This window comes from Myodes glareolus, chromosome 11 (assembly GCF_982192425.1).
Source record: "Myodes glareolus chromosome 11, mMyoGla1.1, whole genome shotgun sequence".
Lineage (NCBI taxonomy): Eukaryota > Metazoa > Chordata > Mammalia > Rodentia > Cricetidae > Myodes > Myodes glareolus.
The window spans coordinates 51140887-51163882 of NC_142036.1; the positions used below are offsets into that span (position 1 = coordinate 51140887).

A 22996-nucleotide genomic window follows, 5' to 3' on the forward strand; every position below is an offset into this window, starting at 1 on the left:
TTGGATTCCTTTGGTTGCGATTTTCCTTCTATTACTTTCTGTAAGGCTGGGTTTGTGGCTACAAATTGTTTAAATTTGTTCTTATCCTGGAATATTTTGTTTTCTCCATTGATAGTGAATGATAGCTTGGCTGGGTATAGTAGTCTGGGTTTGCATTCATGGTCTCTTGGTTTCTGCAGTACCTCTATCCAGGACCTTCTGGCTTTCATGGTTTCCATAGAGAAGTCCGGTATAAGTCTGATAGGTTTACCTTTATAAGTTACTTGCCCTTTTTCCTTTGCAGCTCTTAATATTCTTTCTTTAATCTGTATGTTTTGTGTTTTGATTGTTATATGGCGAGGGGATTTTTTTTTAATCAAGTCTATTCGGTGTTCTGTATGCTTCTTGAACCTTCATAGGAATATCGTTCTTTAGGTTGGGAAAGTTTTCTTCTATAATTTTGTTGAATATATTTTCTGGGCCTTTGATCTGCAGTTCTTCTCCTTCTTCAATCCCTATTATTCTTAGATTTGTTTTTTTTTGTGTGTGTGTGTCCCAGATTTCTTGAATGTTTTGTGATGAGAATTTGTTGGATTTGCTGTTTTCTTTGACCAGAGCAATTTGTTTTCTCTATGGTATCTTTAGACTCTGAGATTCGTTCTTCCATCTCTTGTATCCTATTGGTTATGCTTAATTCTGTAGTCTCTGTTCGTTTACCTAGATTTTCCATATCCAGCCGGCCCTCGTTTTGTGTTTTCTTCATTGCCTCCATTTCAGTTTTCAATTCTTGAACTGTTTCCATTACCTGTTTGATTGTTTTTTCTTGGTTTCCCAGTGTATCATTCATGAATTTACTCATTTCTTTGAACTTTTTGTTATACTTCACATCCATTTCTTTACTCATTTCTTCAATCTTTTTGTTGTACTTCTCATCCAGTTCTTTAAGGGAATTATTCATATCCTGTTTAAGGAACTCTTTTGCTTTCATAATGGCAATATGAAATTTTTTCCACTTCTTCTGAATTAAGAGATTCAAGTCCTTCTATTGTAGGGTCGTTGGGATCTGGTGATTTCATGTTGTTTTTTAGATTGTTAGAGGAGTTCTTGCCTTGGCATCTGCCCATCTCTTCCTTCAACTGCTCTATATTGGATCTTCTGGTACCAGGTCAGGTTCCCTTCACTGACAGAAGGTCTACCTTTCCTCATGCAGTCTATTGAAACACAGGCACTCCCTCCTGGCGGGTTGCACTCAGAGCCCCGGCCCAGCGCGCAAGGGAGCTGCTCTGGGGAGATCTTGTGGCCCCAAGGGGAAGGGGGGAAGAGAGCAAGGTGTACCTGGATGAAGGCTGGGATGGGATTCGGGAGAACTCCGCAGGGTGGAGCCACCGCTGCAGGGTGACCAGAAAGTCGAGGGGGGCGGGGAAAGTCTAAATTTCTCCTAGCCGAAGCCCTCGGTCCAGGAGCAAACTCACCCCTCCTCCAATGGATGTCTGCTAGAAGTTCACTGTCTCTAGCTGGCCAGGAATGTGGCTGAGCTGATTCAGGTTCTGCCTGTCCTCAGGCAGGCTCTCAAAGCACAGGAACTGCCCCTGCCCGGCTGAGCCCACAGCCCAGGCTCAGCTTGCAAGGGAGCAGCTCTGGGGAGATCTTGTGGCTCCAAGGGGAAGGGGGAAAGAGCGGAAGGTGTATCTGGATGAAGGCTGGAATCTAATGTTAATTCTTGATATAGTTAAAAATAATTCTAAATCATTGATTGGATCGAAATGAATGTTAATGCTTTATGTTAATTGACTTTGAGGGTATTAAATTTTCTTTGTTCTTTCTATTTATTTTTAAAAATTTAGGGTTTGAGTGTATAGTATAATTATATTATTTTTTCCATTCTCCAACCCCTCCCTAGTCACTCCCTAGTCTCTTCCAAATCCATGGCCTCGTTTTCTACAATTGTTAATGTATATGCTTATATATAATATATAAGCACACACATATATTCATAAATAAATCAATGCAATCCACTCAGTCTGTATAATGTTATATACATGCACATGTTTTTAGGATTGACTGTAATTTTTGCAAAGACTCTTCCTGGCCTCTCAAGACTGTGTTGTAATAGGGCAACATTCCCTCTTCTAATGTTGACTACATTGTGCTGTGCTTATGTGATCTGATGCTTTAATGTCTGTGTGTGCATCCGTGCATCTCACTAGACCCTGATTTCCTTGAGGACTGGCCAGTGTCTAACTTTGCCTTCCAAGTGCCTAGCACCGTGTCTAGCAGACGTAGTAGTGGTCAGTAAGCATTTGTTGTGTGACATTTTTTTTTTCTGAATCAGACCCTTTATCTTTTCCTTTCACTCATTCGTTTTTCACTTTTTCAGGTCCTCTCCATATGTCCCAAGGACATGAGAGCTGACATCTGTGTTCATCTGAACCGAAAGGTTTTTAACGAACATCCTGCATTCCGATTGGCCAGCGATGGGTGCCTGCGTGCCTTGGCAGTGGAGTTCCAAACCATTCACTGTGCTCCTGGGGACCTGATTTACCATGCTGGAGAAAGTGTGGATGCCCTCTGCTTTGTGGTCTCGGGGTCCCTGGAAGTCATCCAGGATGACGAGGTGGTGGCTATTTTAGGTACTGTAAATTTTCCTGACGTCATAACAAGCATGTCACAGTCCTGGAGTTTCTCAAGTTTCTAAACAGAAATCTTCTCTGTTTGGTGACTTTGGAAAAGGGGTCACTAATAAGATGATGAATTTCAGTGGAAACCTGTAGCTGTTTCAGCAAAGACCATTAGTCTCAGTCACAGCTAAGGCAGAACACAGGGTCGCATTACATTCGTTTAGATAAAAGCTGACCACAGCCTAAAGCTTAATGTCCACTCTCATTGGTAAGTGGGAATTTACTTTTGGAACTATTTTCAGATTAGCAATACAGGGAGTTGGTCTTGGAGGGCAATAGATCTGTCTAGTCAGTCCCTGCCTTTAGGGAAGAGCCGGACAAGGACTGAGGAAGTACGAAGACTTGCCCAGCTAGTTAGTAATAAAGAGAGGGTTGAATACACATCATCCTACTCCCTATGGTCCTGCCTCATGGTGGTGGGCGAATTATGGAGAACATGGTGCTGAGGAGGCTAATGAGACTCACAGGAGCAAACACAATGGGGGGAAATTAAATTGAGGTTTATAAAGCCAGTCCCATCCATCTGTTTTCTTTACCCAGAAAAATTAGTTGGCTGATTATAAATTTATTCTAAAGTTCAGATACTTAGTAGGTAAGAATCCTAACAGAGCAACACCAAGGAGGTAACACTCCATGAATTTGACAGAATTAAAACAACAACAACAACAATAGCAACAAACAGCTTAACATACAGTGGCCATAGTGTAAGTTGCACGTTTTGTTAACCAAAATCACTGAATGAATCTCTAGATTGCTTTCTGTTCAAATACCTGCAGCAGGTTCATGGAATCCACAGAGAGAGAGAGAGAGAAGGAAAAAAATGGGAGGTCAGGCGAGCTTGTGTTTCTCTCAAGTAAAATAACTTAGAGTTGCACAATGTCAGCTTCATTTTGATCATATTTTTCATGGCCTGTGTCTCATGAAAAATGAGTTCAATCTTTAAACTATTGGATTTTTTATTTTTTATTTTTTGCTACCGAGGTCAACCTACCGTAGCCTGACTGATTCTCATGAGAAAAAGACTGACTTGTGGGTGCTAGACACTGCAAAGGCAAAAATGAAAATCAATGTGGAATCTAAGGCAAAAAAAAATAATAAAAAAGAAAACCTGATTTCAAAAAGTACAATTATTTGAAAAATACAGAATTCAGAATGGAGAAGAAATGACCTTTTGCTGAAAAGTGGTTTTTGTAAAAACTAGTAGAAAATGAACTGGGGCTGCAAAGAGTAGAATATCATTGTTTGCCAAGCAACCTTTAACTGTTTGAAGATATATTATGGCTACAGTTAAGTCTCTTGCAGGAATTATTTCTCTTTAAATATTATTGCAAGGAAATAGCAGAGGGCTTGGGAATCAGCACTCTGGGCGTACGTGATGTTGCTGCTTGGTGTTTAGCTTTGGTCCGCTGGAGGAGAAAAGAGACATGATCTTTCACTAAAGCCTCACATCACTGGAACAGCCCTTTGTGCTAATGTGGAGCATATCCATGCTATGACTACCCTTGTGTGCTCCAAGAGGATGATAAAACAACACTCCCTCCCCGAACAGATGCATCTGTCTTCTCCTTAACAATCTTGTCAGTAGAGATGATGGGAAAACAGACATCAAATAGCACGGTATGGAAGTGAGTGCTGTAGACTCCTTACCATTTTTTTTTTTTGACTCCATTTCCTTCATTACCATGTACCTTGTTAACCCCTCTAACTGGTTGGAAAAAGCAGCAAGGACCGTGCCTCTGACTTGTGTCTGTTCAAATGGGGCCATTTGCTCAGCAGGACAGACAAAAAAGTGCATTTTCCTTCCATTTGAAAAGAAAATGGCATCTGGTTTTGGCCAATGACACCATGAACTGAACACAGGGCCCCGGATTTCAGGCTGGTCTCATCTATCTCCCACATTTTATTTATGTGAGCTTGTGCTTTTGATCTTTCTTCTCCCAAGTCTCGGGATTCAGATGAGTCCTATCTAAATTAATGAGTCGAATCCTGAGGACACCTCTCTGACAACCTTCTTCCTTTTATATTTTTTTAATGGGACCTTAAGAGGAATTACTTCCGCCAAGAGGCAATTAGAGTACAAATTTTAACATTTAAGACTCCGGAACAATGCTTCCAGAGCGGAGGAGAGGTGGCGGCTAGCTAACTCACCAATCACACGGGCGTGCGATGACTGTCCCTTCCTTTCTCTCTCCTTTCTTTTTGTTCCTTTTAAATTATTTATTAACTTCCTTTGAAATAATTCCAAGTTGGAAGAAATTTCAAAAATTACCAGGTACAAGAAATCTATAGTCAGCCTTTGTTGTCCTTACATTTCATTTCTTTTCCTGTCCCTTTCCCTCCAAGAGCTCTTGCCTCCTATCACTCTCCTCCCACCATCCCCCTCCCTTCCCCCTCCTCTCTCCTCCCCACCCCTCCCTCTCCTTCCCCTCCCTTCCTCTCCTCTCCACTATCTTCCCCCTCTCTCCCCTCTTCTCCCCACTCACTTCCCCCTTCTCTTGTAGCTTGATAAGTCAGTTGTCAAATTTTGTCCAACTTCATTCAGTAGCCTTGCTTTCCTTATTATAGATTCTTTGCCATAGAGAAAGGAAGGCTAGAGAAGGGAGGTCATGTTCAAATTAATTCAAACCTCTGGGTTCAGAAACAGGTGCTTTCTTATTCTTTGGGATCTGATCCTGGCTTCCATGCAGTCTCTTGGTAGAGCATAATTCTTTTGTGTGTCCAAAGTGCCAAGCAGTTTAATGAGTAAGTTCTGAAGCATAACTAATTAGAGGAAAGATAAAAAAAAAATGTAGTCAACAAATGCCTTCATTTCTACACTAGGGATGGTTTCAGGATTTTTTTTTTCTAAATAGGGCATATGAATATAATTGCGGTTGATGTCTTTTTCCAACTTGAAGTTCTTTTCAGTTCTTACACCTCCACGCATTTTGTGTGTGTGTGACCTTCCCACTTTGTGTGAAACACAAAGAATTCCAAATTAAGTTCATGATGCATACATATTTATCTTCGTTAACGTCTTTTTACTTTTCAGTTCCTACTCTATAATTACTTAACGTGAATAGATTTGTTGGTATGGTTGAAATAGCCAGGTTACTTCTACATGTCTTGACAAGTATATTGTACCTTTCAGGGACTGCTCAAATAGTAGCTTGCTACCAACAATAGGCCTTGTTCCTGAGATTCAGGTTTTTGTTTTATTCACAGATCTGTTTTTCGCTCATCTTTATTGATTCTTAGAATCATAGGGTTAGAATCTTAAACCAAGAAACCCTCTGTCTTACGGCATTTTAACTTTTACTTCAAATTCCCAAGAGAACTGTAAGTTCGTAGAGCCTAGCATCCCCACCTGAGACGGGGATGCGGTGCCTTTGCGAGCTTGGGAGGCAAAGGCATAAGGAAGAAAGATGGAGAGAAGTGAATCTGGAGATACGAGAAAGATGAGCAGGGCCCAGATTTCACTTTACTTGGAATTGGTTCTTGAAGAGTCATGTCTTGTAAACATTTGTGCATTTTCAGAGAAAACATAAATTATTGTTTTTAAAAATTCAAAATCTACATCTTAATTTTATTCCAAACAGAAAATCAAATCCAAGATATGAATGAATACTATTTTGTCATTCTGAGAACTGAGAAAATGTGACATTTTACTGTGGTTATTGTTTTCCCTGTACCCTTGCTGTTAGATGTCAAGGGATTTGCACCTTAAGCTTCCAGAACTAACACTCTTTCTTCCTTGTCCTCTTTCCATATGTCCTTTTAAAAAATGAACCATGAAACATGTAGATTTGACCTGCATATTATGAGGACAAGTGCCAGTAATGTCAGCAGATTTGCTCTTTTTTCTTGAAACACGTGTTTGCTGCATTTTAAATGGCATTGATTTTAACAGTTTAAGCAATGTTTATGACATCTTTTATCTAGGGCTCCGAGTGTTAACTCAGAGGCCCTTGTGTGACAAGTATCACTAGAGACATGCAAGCCCTTATCTTCCTGCTAGTTTCAAACCCTTTCCACAGTATTCTTTAAACTACGTCCTTTTGTTGTATCCTGTGTGTTTGTATGTGTGTGTACACACCTATGTGCATGCATGCATTATGTGTCTGTGTACATCTGCACTAAAAAGAGAAGATAGCCTGGAGTGCTGGGTCATCATGTATTGTCTACCTCGGTTTCTGAGTCAGCATTTTTAACAGGTCTTGAACTTGCCAAGTAAGTGAGGGCAGCCGGCCACTGAGCCTCATGTAGCTCCATGTCTTTACTTTCCAACACTGGAAAGTGTGTGCCTCAGTGCTTCACTTTATATTAGGTGCGTTCTGGAGATTGCACTCAAATCCTCATCCTTGCAAGCAAAGTATCTCGCTGGCTGAGCCACCTCCCAGGTTTCTTCTTTGACTCTCTTAATATTAGCTTCACTCTCAGTTGCTATTATTACTGCTCTCGTAGGTTTTGTTCAGAGCTGTCACTGCCCACAGTCTGGCCTCAGCTTCAACCCTCGCTTCCGTATACTCTGCCGCCATAGCCATCATCCAAGGGCATCATGTCCATCTCCTTGGGATTTCTACTATGACTTTCCAGCCTCAAGGATTAAATATAACCGCTTTCGTGGGTGACGAGGATGCTCAGACCCTGCTCTGGGCCTTCCTCATTAGTGGCTTGTGACATGCCCTTTCTCTACCATGCTCTTTGCTGAGTTGTAGACATATGCAAACTGAAAAAATATATGTAAGAAGGATTATATTCTAACAAACCTGGAAAAACTTTTAGTTTTAATACTTGTCAACTTATTTCCTTTCTTCTTTAAAATATTTCTTGATGGCACTTATAGTTTGTACATAGTCAAAGTCAATTTAAAAACATAAATAAGAAAAACTTAGAGGTGAATATGTCTATAAATATGTGTTCATAATAAAACTTATAAGCTGACTTCCATGCTAATAGTGATGCAGTGACTACTAAATTAAGTAAATACCATTCATGTTCAGTATTTCCTTGTTAACTTTCAATGATGATGATGAAACCATTGTTGAATGTGAGGTATTGAAATCTCTGAATACTACTATATTACTGTTTTCTTCTTTTCCTTCTGTTAAAGAATATTTGTTTTCTCTATGTTCCTCTACTGCATATATTTACAGCTGTTATAGATCCTTCACAATTTGTCCCTTTATCATTAAGCAATGACCTTCTTTGTGACTGGTGGTAAATATTTTCTACAAGTCTGTCTTATATTAGTACCCTTGCTCTCTTTTAATCACTATCTCATTGCATATGTTCTTACACACTTTTAGTTTGTTTTTAAACGTCTTCAAAGATAAAATGTGTCAAGTGTCATCAGCATACACTTATTATTGTTTTTATTAGGCTTTATTATTTATTAGAGTCACCTCTAGCCACAACTGAATATTGATTTCATTTAGCCTGTTTGTGTCTTTGATTGGACAGTTGCATCCATTTGCATTCAACATTCTTCTTGATAGGTGGGCAATGGGTGTTTTATTCCTTGTCTTCTAGATTTTTGTATCTCCTTTGTTTCTTTCTCTACTTTAATTCTGTCTTTGAGATTTGGGAGATTTCTGTAGTGCTAGGTTTTGGTTACATGTTATTCCTCTTGAGTATCTATTGTAGTTTTTAGAGAATTTAGTTAAATAAGTGGATTTTTAACTTCCCCAGCCCATAATCAAATACACACATTCACTATCTGAGATAATATATATTAATTTGATTCACCATGGTTACAAATTACTTACCTACATATACCTTTGCTAGTTTTATGTCAACTTGGCAAAGTCTAACTTCATTTTGAAACAGGAAACCTCAACTGAGAAATTATTCTCACCAGACTGGCCTGTAGGCAAGCCTGTGGCATAATTTCTTTATTAAGATGTAAGATATGGGAGGGCTCAGCACACTGTGGGTGGTGCCATCCTTGAGTTGGTAGTCCTGGGTGCTACAGGAAAGCAGGGTGGGCAAGCCAGCACATAGCACTCCTGCATGGTCTCTGCATCAGTTCCTGATGCATGATTCTTGCACTGTTTGAGTCCCTACCCTGAATTCCCTCAGTCATTGACTGTGATGTAGAATTAAAAGCTGAAATAAACTCTCATCAAATATGGATGGGAAACTCATCAATTAGAACCATGATCATACTCCAAACACACTCAAGGAACTACCTAAGTAAATTCAAAAGGCCTTTTGGATAAGATGATTGTTTTAACAAATGTATAACTGGTTATTTTATGCATTTATTTTTATGCATTTTAAAACCCATATCAGCAACTCACTAGATAGTTTGTCAAAGAAAAAAAATCAAATCCATCCGTTAAACTAGCCACATAATGCACCACAGTTCTCAAACAGGTTATAGACTGTATTACTCTTTTAATCACGCTGTAATTCTAGCTCTGTTTTGTCTTCACATTTTACAGTTTCTTACTATGTGGATAGCAGGCATTAATTTCTATTTTTCAATCCTATTTCCCATGGTTCATCAGTGAAATTCTTCATAAGGCTTGATGCAAAGAACTGAGAAAATATAAATAGACCAAACAACAGCTTTCCTGTGAAGTGTGAGTTTCCTTCCTATTTCAGGGCTTTGAGGGAGGCTAGCATGCTTAAGCTCCAAAATGTTTACAGCTGACACGACTGTACCCAACAGGAACTGACCTAAAAACTACCCTCAGACTTTCTATAGTCATGAACATGAATAGGCATTTCTTTTCCTGAAAGTGTGTAAAATCTTTGCTATGCAGATAGGGTGCATCTTTATTGGGCATCCCATGCATACTGCCACATGTCCACATTTTCTAACTTTTCTTCAGGATGTGTAAAGTTTATAATACGCCTTGAAGAAGAATAGTATTAATGGGTTTTACCACACCTGGTAAATAATTCATTGACTTGCATGACCACCTTCCTAGAAGTGTAATAAAAGATTGCTGTGAATTGAATCATGTATTAGGTGACTCGCTTGGATAGAGAAAATATAATTTGAAGTGAATGAGTAAGCTAGTGTCCAGCTTACATATCACATATACTCAGCAAAGTTTTATACCATGAAATGGTTAGTATCAGGTATTAAATAATGAGAAATTTGATGATGGGTACAGAATTCTCCAAGTTTGTTAATTTTGTCATATTTCTCTATATTTTTGAGCAGAAGTAGGGGACAAAATTTGACCTGAGTTAAAATTCTTTTTTCTTACTATTCTTTTTGTGTATAGTTATTTTCACCCATGATTCTAAAATGATAAACGATTTTAGAGTGAGCTTGAAACACAATGGTAGAGCTCTTGGTTGATGGTGAGCATGCTTGAGGCTCTGAGTCTGATTTTTAGCTTTACAAAAAGAGACCAGTTTAAGAATTCAAAGGAGAAATGAACTAAAATTTTAATATTTCAGTTAGATAACATACCTAATTAATATTTGAATGCTTGCACAAATGAACAGCCATCTGCTTTGATAAGAGGAAGCTCTGCTCATTCATTGAGTACCTGTAAACTCCTAGTCTCCACTAACAAGTGATGACTATTTATTGGCTATTCTGAGGATATGATAAGAGTTATCCACGTTTGTTAATTTTGCTGTCATTGTTTAATATTTTTGTATTTGTACATGCTTTAAAATTTTATTGTGTATTTATAAATTAGTCTGTTGCTTTGCTGTTTTTGATAAAGGTTATAAAGATTCATTCTAAAGTAAACTGTGAAATGACAGAAAGAAAGAGTGATGAACCATTACCCAGAACCTTTAGTTTCATTGCTAAATGCACTTTCTGTTTGTTTTTTTAAAATTTGTTCTTGATTGACAAGTTAATCACACCATACATCATAGCATAATTACTCAATGCACTTTAATTCTCTCATGAACAATTTCTTTAAAAAGTATATTTCTTTATAATAATTTGACTTTTTATATATTTATATATTTATAAAATAATATACTTTATATACTTTATTATGGTTGTTAGAGGCAGGTAGGAACTATGCTGATTTAGTAAAGTAGGTTCTTCTTCATGAACCATGACCTCGCCAGGTGTGGAGGGCCGCAACCACATTCTCCATTGCTTCAAGGAACAAAGGTAGAGATTGACCTCTGTGACCTCAAGGTGTGGTAGTACACGCCTTTGGTCCCAATGCCTGGGAGGCAGAGACAGGCAGATCTCTGTGAGTTCAAGGTGATGTAGCACACGCCTTTAATCCCAGCGCATGTGCTTGGTAACTCTCTACTGCTGTGTCCCTGCCTACTTCCGAGGCATCATCTGGGATAATGGGCAGCGGACCAATCCAAGAGTGACACGTCAGAAGCGAGGACTGTTTCCTTTATAAGGGCTGGGTTCCCCTCATTCTGGGTCTTCGCTTTGGAAGCTGATGTTCTCCCTCTCAAGATGCATTAAAGCTTTACTGCAGAAGAATCCTAAGTGCCCCGCGTCGTTCTTGCAGACAAGAAGGTAGCGCGGGACAGCCAGGCTGGGTTTCTAGTATCAAGCATGATTTTGCTCTTATTAAAGAGGTCTTAAGTCCAATTATAGAGTTGTTGATTACTACCAAGATATGGGTGCCACTATTGCCCCCTTTGGGTTATTGTACTATGCTGGTCATTGTTGTAATTTATTAGTATCCTAGGTGGACAGAACTATTGGTTAATACCCTCTCTTGGAGGTTTGCTTGACACATTCTGGTGATATGAAAGTAAGCCCTTGACACAACTAGTCAAAATAAATAACAGAGTCAGAAATGAACAGGGAAGCATCACAACAGACATCAAAGAGATTCAGAATATTCTAAGAGAATACTTTAAAAACCCGTAATCCATTAATTTAATTTGGAAAGCATAAAAGAAACAAATGAATTTCTAGATCCATCACTATAATTATTTGATCAATTTTGATCTGGAATCATAAGATTAACATTTTGTATGCTATTTCAAAACTGATTTAAGTCTTTATTCATTGATATTTTACAATTTAGTTTATATATATATATATATATATATATATATATATATATGGCATGTTTTTTAACCTGTCAGGTTGTGATTGATGGTTGATAACATTATCCTGTGTGTTTGCTGTGTTGCTTTCAATCATTTTATTAATTCCTAGAACTGAGACTACTGAGTCAAATGCATTAGTTAGTATCAGAGCATAATCATACCTGAAAATCACATGGTTGATCACTTATAAATTGATCAGAGAAGAGATTATAATTGGCAATTTGAGAAATTGTCATAGAAATGAATCATAACCCCCTTTCCATCTCTTTAAGGAAAAATAAGAGTCCGAAGAAAACATAGAATATATTTACATATTAGAGATAAAATCAATCAAACAAACAAAAACCCCAAACTAGCTAGAAGTGGATGAAAAGAGCTTTCTTAAAAACTTATGTTTTCAGCACTAGAGACTATGTTACAGTAACTGCTATTAGTATATTTTCTTTATAAAATAATGGATGTAAATTTAAGAGAAACCCATGCATTGTCCACATAGTTCTGAGAGAAGCTACTGATTTCACTCATTTGCTTCTAAGCTTTATTCATATGTATGAGTGATGGGGTAGGGCAGGCATGTTGTATAATATAAAATGTAACTGTACTGATTTTATATTTATGCAATATGAGCGTTCTGTATACCACTTCATGTGATTTTGTGTTACTTAGTGGCTATCTAGTGTTTCAGAATTTATTCACCCATTGATCTTTACCCCACTACACTTTGTTGGAGTATTATAAATAAATATTAGTTCTGTGGACATTTTCATGAGTAAATTTAGCACTTTGGATTATGCAGTTAGAATATTTATATTTGGAACTGCTAGTTTAACGAGAATGCCACATACAGATTTCATCTTTATAATAGGACGTGATATTATGATGTAAGTATCTGTCATCGATCTCCCGGTTGTCATAATAATGTGTCCCTTGATTATTTATCTACTTGGCCTCTAATATTATTTTCTTGAACAGCTGTAGTTATCAAACAACTGAGTCATTAACAGTGACACCAACTGCAAGGATTTTTTAGTGGGTCAAAATACTAGTTAAGTAGCTACTATGATTATTTTATGCAGATCTTGTGACCCGCATGGTGCTCTGAGCACCTTCTTAGTAGCTGGCATGTCTTCTGCATCTACCATAGAGTGTCTGCCGAGGCTGGCTCCTCTGTTACTACAAACAGCCTCCCTGCTGCCCATTTGGGCAAAGAATTTGTGATCTACTCTATCAGCTTCTTTGTTTCTATGCACATGTCTTTCTCCCATTTCTCTGGTTACACCCACTTTCCTTTCTCTTGGTGTGATTGTGCTTGGGGGTTTTATGGAACACTTTTCGCCCCCTGTGCAGAGTTGAATCTACATGATGTCAATAGGTATTTGCTCCTCTGTGTCATTAGGATGCGGAAAGAACAAGTCATCCACGGAATGCCTCTATGAAAGCGCATCCCACTGGAGTATATTCCTGCTGTCTTTTCCATCTTAACATGGATTGGCAGAAACAGAACAAAGAAAGCAGATGGCTGAAGTTTAGAAGCCAGAGGGCTCATAGGGAACCTTCCTAGCAGAAGGGCATTTGAGGATTTTTGACATTTGACATTTCCTCAAGCCCTTTGTGAAACTAAGGCTTCTGATTTGGAATGATGAATGTTCTTCAGCATCGAAGGGTGGTGCTTTCTGAACTGAATAGCTGATTCGTTTAGTTCTAGAATTTTAGAAATACATCCACATTTGACTCTTGCATGGGACTATTTCCCTGATCCTGTGGGATTGCAAGTGTGTATCTCTCATCATTTCCCATGGTTTAGTTTCTTGCTTTCCTTTTTGTTATATATTTTTTTTTGAGACAGGGTTTCTCTGTAGCTTTGGGGCCTGTCTTGAAACTCACTTTGCAGACTAGACTGGCCTCAAACTCATATAGATCCACCTATCTCTGCCTTCCATGTGCTGGGATTAAAGGCATGCACCACCACCACCTGGAACAGTTTAGTTTCTTAACCTTAGGAATCCTGGTTAAGGTGCTCTTGAGCCAGACCTTGAGACCTTGTCAGGTTAATTATGTGGGAAGCGAAGGTCATGCTCTGAGGACAGAGACATGACATGTCTTAGTGTGCTTGGAGTACAATGCTAAGTTATTGAATAATTCAGTTTAATGTACATTGCATCTGTCATAGATTTGTAAGTGATATAACAACAGATTCTTGGACTGCATTTTGTTTTGTTGTCAATTTTCTTCCTAGAAAGAGTGGGAAAGAAGAAAAGAAGTTATTTTTGCTCTTCCTAATCAGATGGGAGAAGTTAATGATGCGAATGCTATTGAAATTGTTTGTTACAATGAGGGTATTAGCTACTCCAGTGAATCGCATGTATTCTACCCACACCAGGTTTCCATCAGAAGCTGAACCCCGAGCCATGTTGCTATGATGAAAAACTGCTGTGCACCTTTCTGTGTATACAGAGGGGCTGGTGCTCTAAATCCCATAGATGAGCATGTTCTCTTAAACTGAATAACACCAGTGGATGTGGCTGACACTTCTGTCTTGTCCTGCCTTCCAGGGAAAGGTGATGTGTTTGGAGACATCTTCTGGAAGGAAACCACCCTTGCTCATGCTTGTGCCAATGTCCGGGCCCTGACTTACTGTGACCTGCACATCATTAAGCGAGAAGCCTTGCTCAAGGTCCTTGACTTCTATACAGCGTTTGCAAACTCATTCTCAAGGAACCTGACTCTCACTTGCAATCTACGGAAGCGGGTATGTTGTGTCTACATTCCCTTCTGAGTACCCAGGGGGTGAGCAGGTTATATATTCTATCAGTCAAGAATGGAAACAGTTTCATTTTGAAGTGGTCCATTCCTGTCTCCATAGAGTGATGTCATTTTCTTTCCTTTGAGTTATATTGTTCACTTTGAAAGGGAGAAGATACCCTGATTATCTAAGTAAATATTTGAGGTTTTGTTATTTAAGATGAAAAATGAAAAACAGACTTGGAAAAAAGCAAATGGGTCTGGAAACTGTGTTGTGGCATGATATCTACTACTCAGGGTTTAGAATGTCCAAGGTCCAAGAATCGAGGAGTTGTGGAGTTCACAAGGCTGTGTGTCTCTCTTGGCCTTCAGTATACAACAGGATTCCAAAGAAATAGGCCCTAATCGCAGTGAAGGAATGAACTTGCCAAAGAGGGTGAGTCAAGCAGGCGAAGATCCAGCTATCCCTTCTTCCATGTCCTTCATATAGGCTGCCACCAAATTTAAGGGGGAGCTTCCCACCTCAAACGACCCAGATTTAGGGTGGATCTTCCCTCTTCAAATAATAGAATCAAGAAAAATCCCTCACAGGGGTATTCAGCCTTTTGGTTTTTAGTTAATTCCAAATGTAGCCAAGTTGGCAACCAAGGATACCCATCACATGTGGTTTGCTCCTGGAGTTTGTGACACCGCTCTTAAAGGAACAGCAGCATCTTTCTTTGATGGTATGGCTGTCTTTCGAGTTGGGAATGTCAGTCAAGCTGGCTATGCATTCTCTATTCCCATTGCTCTTTAAACGCGCCTTCTCATCTCATAATTGATTCACAAAGCTTCCTTTTCCTCAGTTTTTTCAAAGATCACCGTCAGAAAAAGGGGTTTGCCACACTGACATACCCTGAAAACAGAGATGGGATTCATTTGTTCTGGTGCTCCTGCAAATTTGACCTTCATTACCATCTGCTTCTTTATTGATGAGTGTGACATAAAGTTATTTGCATAAAGAAACCTCCTCTCTCTGATTTATAGGTCGTCGGGCATTGACTAAGACTCTTTTATGGCCAAGAATGAAATACACATTTGTATAACTGCACTTAAGGAACTTCACATAAAATGATTGCCTGTCTATTCTGAAGTATTTTGGAATAATAGTCCTTCCTTTCGACAGGCTCTTAAAACCTTCCTTGTAGCTAATGTGAAGGCAAACAAGCCCATCAATATAGAAATTAATGTCCACACTGTAGCAATACAGAAACAAATAGAATTAAATCAATGTGCTTCTTATGTAGAGTCCAAGAGATGTCTAGGTCAGTAGGAATGGGAATCCCACTGACTTTTCAAACACTTTATCTGTATTAGAACAAGGTTTCAGTTCATATGTTTGTTAACCAATTGTCATTGAATATCCATCTAGGAACTGTGGGACAAGCAAATGGTTGTAGAGAACAGGGGTGAACCCCAGACTCTGTGCTCAGAAAGCTTCAAGTGCACATCATGTGAAACATCAACAATTGGACATTAGCAGGGAATGGATGAAAGGGAAGGACCCAAACATGGATCAAATATTTTGCCTGCTGTTAGGGAACCCACGGTTCTTGGATCCTTACTCTACTTTCTGCTGTAAGGTTTCCATACACAAACAGCTATTTGAAGCTCTCATAGTCACACTACTTCAAAATGGATCTGATTTGGAATTCTTCCCCTTTCAGTAAGGGAACTTAAACCCTTATATTACATTTTGCAGAATACATACTATCATGGTCCTTTTCAAAATAGATTACTTACATCAAATCTCATCTGATATTTATGACATTTTTGTGACATAAGATGGGTATTTTTTTCTTCCTTCAGTCATGTGAAGAAATCAGAGCCCAGGGAATTAATATTAAATAACCCACTGCCCTAGTTAGTGTTGCTATTGCTGCAATGAAACATTCCAACCAAGAGTGAGCTGAGGAAAGAGTTTATTTGGCTTGCATGGCCACACTGTAGTATATAACCGAAGGAAGTCAGAACAGAAACTCAAGAAGGGCAGGAACCTGGAGGCAGGAGTATAACAGGCTTTCTTTGGGGCCACCAACCAGCTCCCAAAGCTTCACAAGGAGACTCATTAGTTATGAATGCTTGGCCTTATCTTATGCTTTTCCCACTAGCTCTTATAAATTAATTCAACCTATTTCTCTTAATTTGTTTTGCCTCAGGGACTTTTGTCTTTCCTTTATTCTATATGTCCTACTCCGTGTTTGACTGACTTCGGCTGCATGCCTGGCTGGCCTTGGCATGTCTACTTCTCTTTATCCCTTCATTCTCTTCTTCTCTTCTCTTCTCTTCTCTTCTCTTCTCTTCTCTTCTCTTCTCTTCTCTTCTCTTCTCTTCTCTTCTCTTCTTTTCTCTTCTCTCTTGAGCCTAGATTCCCCCTATTACTCATTCCCTCAGCCAACCAGACCTGCTGTCTAGATATTGACTGTTCAGCTTTTTATTAGACTGATCAGGTGCTTAGGCAGGCAAAGCAACACATCTTTACATATTGTTAAACAAATGCAGCATAAACAAGTGTAACAGATATTTACCTACTTAAGTCCTATTTCACAACCCAGGAGCTGATGCAGAAGCCTTGGACTGAGTACTGCTTATTGACTTGCTCATCATAACTTTCTCAGCCTACTTTCTCATAGAACCCAGGATTACCAGCCTTGGAATGGTACCACCCACAATGGGCTGGGCCCTCTCCCATGAATCATTAATTAAGAAAATGTCCCAAGTTGGGTGTTAAAGAGACTTCTTTTTCTTTTGGTTGAGGCTCCCTTATTTCAGATGACAGCTTGTGTCAAGTTGGCATAAAACTAGCTAGTATACCAACTAATACAGTGGCAGGGCACAGTCTCAAGAAGGAATGATTCAAACAGATCACAAATAGAATATAAATTTCATCAAAATAAGTCAATCATAAAGCAAGCTCTGCATGTACAACACACACACACACATACACACATTTTGTTGGTTATTATAGCTGACAACCTGTATAATTGTGGCTCCACCAGTTAAAAAAATTGAGCTACAGACCAAGAACATGCATTTGTTTTTATGTTTTAATCAGTATCTGGGGACCATATACTTGTCTCTACAGGTACTAGTGTGCTGCTATGAGTGGCTTCTCCCATTTCCAGTCTGTTATATCTTGCATTGCTTTTGAATTCTATTCATTCTGATAATAATTCCAGTCTAATTCACAATCCCATCCCTCTGCTCTTGTGGGTTATTTAGTAACTTGGCTAATTGGAGAACAGGATGTGTTGCCAGTCTCTGCTACTTTATTCTCAGCCAAAAAAACTGTGAAAGAGAACTATGAAGGAGTTGTCTTCCAAAGAGTAGTAATACCAACTACCATTCAAACAGCCTATTTTATGTGTCTAGGCATAGGTATTTTATATAAGATAATATTGTTAATGTCAGCATCCCACGTACAAGTCATAATAATCTTCATTTCAACTATAAGAGGGTGAAGGTTCAGAGAGTGGTATTTACACCGACTAAATAATTTGTGGGTCAAGATCTGGATTTCAACCATTCTTTGATTCTACAGACTTCCCACAATTCCTGCCAAGCTTTTCCATAGACATCTTTCACAGACACGTGCTCCACAGTTTGTAGGATGTCTCATTTGCTCATTTACTTCATTCCCCATTGCTTTACTAATTGAGAAAAAGGAGGTTGCTCTTGTTGTTACTGTAAGAACGATTGTGTTGAACAATTGTCACTCACTGTGTAACTGAGACTATGCTCTTAGTGAGCTATGGGTCTCACAGTGATCACGGCCATTGAGTAAGATTATACTTCTAGTAAGCAGGGGATCAGATTTTGAATCCAGTTTCTCAGCCATAGTGAAGTACAGCTCTGACCACTTTATAAATTGATGCACTGGTTCAGTGGAGATGTGGAGTATGTGATTTTCTGTGGCTATGCTAGAGAGGAACTGGGTGATTCTTTGGTTCCTTGCCCTCATCTCCTGCTATACAAATGAGGTTCTCCTGAAAAGAAACTTAAACCTTACACTCTTCTATTTAAAAAGTTCATGTAACAATAATGTTCTGGTAATTTTATAGAACAATTAGAGCTAAGACTAGCAAACTTTGTGAATCAAGGCACAGATAGTGAAAACTTTAGCATGTATGCCTACCTCAACTGTTCAGTTTTACCATTGTAGCAAAAGACCATCCTCCTACACTAGTCAGCCATATCAGAATTGAACCAAGAACTTCAGTGCGCTTTGTAAATCAATTGTATTAAATGCCAGCAATGCAGATAGGGCACAATAGCCATCATTTCACTCATGGAAAGGCAGAGGTTCTGAGAATGGGATATAGTATTCCAAAGATGGACTATCTTAAATAAGAATTTTTCAATCTGGTGGTTAGGAAGCCTGAACTGAGTGTCTGACCCATTTTGTTCCATGGTGAGGGCTCTCTTTTTGGAGTTTGCAAAGGCTACCTTCTCACCGTGTTCTCACTGTGGGACAGGGAGTGATGGACTCCCTGCCTTTCTTCTTATAAAAGGCCCCCAGTATAAATGGGCTAATAAACAAGCACTGTTGTGTTTCTAGAAACTGTTTTCAGACAAGCAACTGGCTACCCATGGGCTCTACATGTGTCCGCTGCTGGATGCAGAGGGCTGGATGAAGATGGAAACCAGCCATACGAATAGAAACCTTTCTGCCTTTAACAGAATGCACAGACCCCTTACTTGAGGGCCACTATAAACCAGAAACTATCATACAAATAAGAGTGGCTTCAGAGCCAGGCAGAAAGCATGCAGGAGCAAGGATAGACTGGCAGTTAGTGTGAAAAGCGAGTGAGTTCACACTGAAGGTCAAAGTTCCTGCTTCTCACTCAGGTCAGAAACTGCTTTATTGGGGACCAGGCTGGTGTCTTTCAAACATTGCTCTAAGGGAAATTGGAGTATAAGCTTTGTGTAAAATCTAAATACTTCAGTAAATAATAAAAAATTAGTAATAAATCAAATTTAATTTATTAGTTCTAAAATTTCGGCACAAAAGTGTGTCTGTTTATTTTTGGCAAAGCAGGTTGTGATATCAATGAAATATATTAAGGAGACTCTGATCTCATGGTATTGGAAGTCTGAGATGTTTACTTGTAACCTGAAACCTTTGATAATATAAATCCTGTATTTTATTTACTTATTCAGGGATAGGGTCTGTCGCATGGGGTGGGCCTGAAATGCAATTAGATGTTGGTTGGCTACTTCCATAAAATTTGTGCCTAAAACATAGATATTAAGATAGTTCTAAATTTTGTTTTGGTTGTCACTATTTAATTTTACGCCTTTAAAGCAACTCTTCCTAGAGGAGCCACACACTCCACCAGACAACAGAAGATTAGCCTCTTGTGTGGAATTCAGAATCTAAACTGAATTACACAAAAGAACATGGTGGATATACTGTTTTCTGTGATGAGAACACACTTTCCTTGTTTATTATGAGTTTAGACATGGTCAGAAAAAGCATCAGAGTTGAAATATTTGCTGAATTTATTTATGTATTTATACACTTAACCAGTTCACGATGCTGTTTCTGGTGGTGATAAAAGAATGAGTGTGTAGTGGACTCAGTACCTTCTGCAGGTCTGAGTCAAAGGAGAGAGTTGGTGCCAGTTTGTAGCAGTACCAAAGAGTTCCACAGTAGCCAGGAATGGAGTAACAATAAGGTTTACTTATTTGAGGATCAACTCACAGTCAGGGTAGTGATCCACAGTCCTCTGCATGTGCTGGGAACTGGAGCCAAATCCAGCAGCAAAAAGGCATGCTCACGCTTTTTGTCTGCACTTAATAGTATATGAGACCACACCCAAAATGGGCTGGCATCTTAAAAAGCTATTGGCTGAAGGAGTGCCCATAACACCTGATACACTCAGTGTGGGTGATAGATTCCAAAATACTCCCACTGGACTCTTAAATTAGTTGTATTTAAATCATTCTACCTAATGGTTCTTCAGCAGTGCTGACTACATAAAAACAGATTGAATGCAGAAGTCCCGGATGTCCTTTAAAGCGTTACTTAAACGATTAACCTGAGGATTTGGATTGTAGGTGATTCCTACCACTCTGGCTAGTGAGTCACTTTCTGTGCTTAAATTGCTTATACAGATAATATGGATTATATAAACATTGTGATGTCTTTATTTTATTCTGTGGAATTTTGGTACAAGCTGGGGAGAAGATGCCTACAGGTGAACTCCCCGGATACTATATCCCTAGTGAATTTTATGGTTGACATTCCATTTACACTTCTTTCTTTTAAATTTATTTATTTATTTGTTTATAAAAATTTCCACTTCCTCCCCTCCTCCCCATACCCTCCCATTCCCCCCACTCCCTCCCCCCCCCCCCCACACTCCCTCTCCTCCTCCCTCTCCAGTCCTAAAAGCAGTCAGGGTTTCCTGCCCTATGGGAAGTTCACTGAACGAGCATGTGATCATTTACACTTCTGTAACTCTTGCTGGATGAACTAGGGAGAGGAGGCTGGGTGCTGTTCTGTAGCTTTCCCAGCCTTTCCCAGGCAACCTTTCTTTTGCTAAGCTGACTTTGTATACTTCGGCTGCAGTAGGGCACAGCCACTACTGTAACTCTGTGCTGTTCTTGTGACTTCTAGTTGGTCATTCAAGCTAGAGATAGTCTTGAGGACCAACAATGCACCGTTTATAAAGGTTTATAAGAAATCTGTATTCTCAGAGTCTCTCAGATAGGCGGATACATTGGTAATTTTGTTGGAACCCTTTTCTGTAAAAAAAATTGCTGAAGCCCACAGACATTACGTTTTATGAATATAAGAAAATGAGCCATTTAAAAGTTGGTAGGTATATTTGTACATGAGGCTGTCAAGAGAATTTCATTTCCTTGGAGCTTAAAATAAATGCTACATTAGCACTTACGGCTACATTAAGCTTGGCTGAGACTGCGAATTATTTCTGAATATTTTTCTTCACTTTCAAGATAGCAGGAACATATTTCCCTCCAGAGTAACTACTTAAATAAGAAGAGTGAGAGATTGTGTTTGCTATTTTCTGTACATATTCTGACAAGACACTTTGCTGAAGTGTGACACTTCAGCAGAAAGCATTGGTTAGCTCAGTGTATATTCAATATACCTTTCTACTAACAGCCATGGGGGCACTGGGGAGAGGCCCAGGGTCTGCTGTCCAGGAGACCACAGAATAGAGATCAGCATAGATTCAGGGCATGTCTGTGAAAGGGTCCACTCAGGTTTCAAAAGGTCACCAAGGGGACTAAACAGTTTATCTCAAGAGATGTGTCTAGAAAGGTGATGACAATGGATTTCACTTCAAGGAGAGGATTGTCAAGAATAAGAAATGATTTTTATAGAATACCTATTTTGATTGATTTCATTGTAGATGAAAAACAAGCTAAGAATGTGAAGGGTTTCAGCCATGTTTACATAGAAAGTTGGTGTCAAAGATTTTACTGGTGTCCAAGTTATTTGAGTCCAGTATTGTCAGTATTTCTACTATTTAATGTAGATTAAAAGCCTTGAGTGTAAAGGTGGTACCCTGGGGAACTTCCCCCATTCCATGTTAATATGCCCATTGATATGGCTGTTGCTCTTGTCTTGTTTATGAAACATTTTTTAGGACTAAAGATATATTTTTAAAGCTCTTTGTGAAAGATTATGAAATTTGTTGTTTGATTACGTTTAGCTTTAAGAAGACAGCATGAGCTCGCATGTGAGTGAGAGATTGATTTCAATGTGTTTCATACTGTGCTTCAGTATAAATAAGCGGAAAACCCCAAATAAACAAGCAAGCACACAAGCAAACAAAGCAAGCTATATGTCATGCTTACCATCTGTGAGTAGGATTCCAACCAGAGCATGATCCAACATCAACAGTGGATGCTGGCATCTCTGTCATTTGCATTGCAAAGGACTTCACAGTGGCAAAAGCACATGCATTTTAATTCAACATCATTTAAGGAGTAATATGGCACATGACAAAATATTGCATCACCATCCACATTCTGCTATGCTCTTTGCTCTCAAGTCAGGACCTTAGGAACCGTGCTGGCTACTACATCACTTAGAATAAATACACAGAATGAGAAGTTGTCCCGTTGGACATGGAACATTGTTTATTAACCTTTACATTAAAGGCTATGAAACACATAGACAAATTTATCACAAAAGATGACAATCATAAGCCCTAAAAATAAGGAGAAGCAGGGAGAGTTGTGTCTCTGTAGAACTAAAGAGCCCTGAAATTTGCTCAGCACCAAGGCATATGGGGTTGTGTAGAGAATGGCTTTTTGTTGGGACTGAGGACCAAAATTACTATCCATCAAAATCTAAAATTCTCAAAGGAAAATGTTGTAAGCTATATTATGATAAGAAAAAACCCTAATCCACATTACATAATGTTAATGGAGGCTAAAATATCTATCAAAGAAGTGCTTCCTGTGTAACTTCCTTGAGGGGGTTCTATTTACAGATATAGACTCCTTTATGGATCTCAATAGTGGTTCTCAATCTTCCTATTGCTGCGACCCTTTAATACGGTTACGGTGACCCCCAACCATAAAATTAT

General features: G+C 38.9%; 1 protein-coding gene across 1 annotated transcript in view; it reads left to right on the forward strand.

The window, feature by feature from the left end:
- Kcnh5 (potassium voltage-gated channel subfamily H member 5) overlaps nt 1-22996 on the forward strand; it is a 305295-nt gene that overhangs the window by 222924 nt on the left and 59375 nt on the right. Inside the window, exons 9-10 of the mRNA XM_048415940.3 lie at nt 2357-2609; nt 14201-14397. Coding sequence (XP_048271897.1) covers nt 2357-2609; nt 14201-14397 — 450 coding nt within the window. The remainder of the gene's footprint in view (nt 1-2356; nt 2610-14200; nt 14398-22996) is intronic.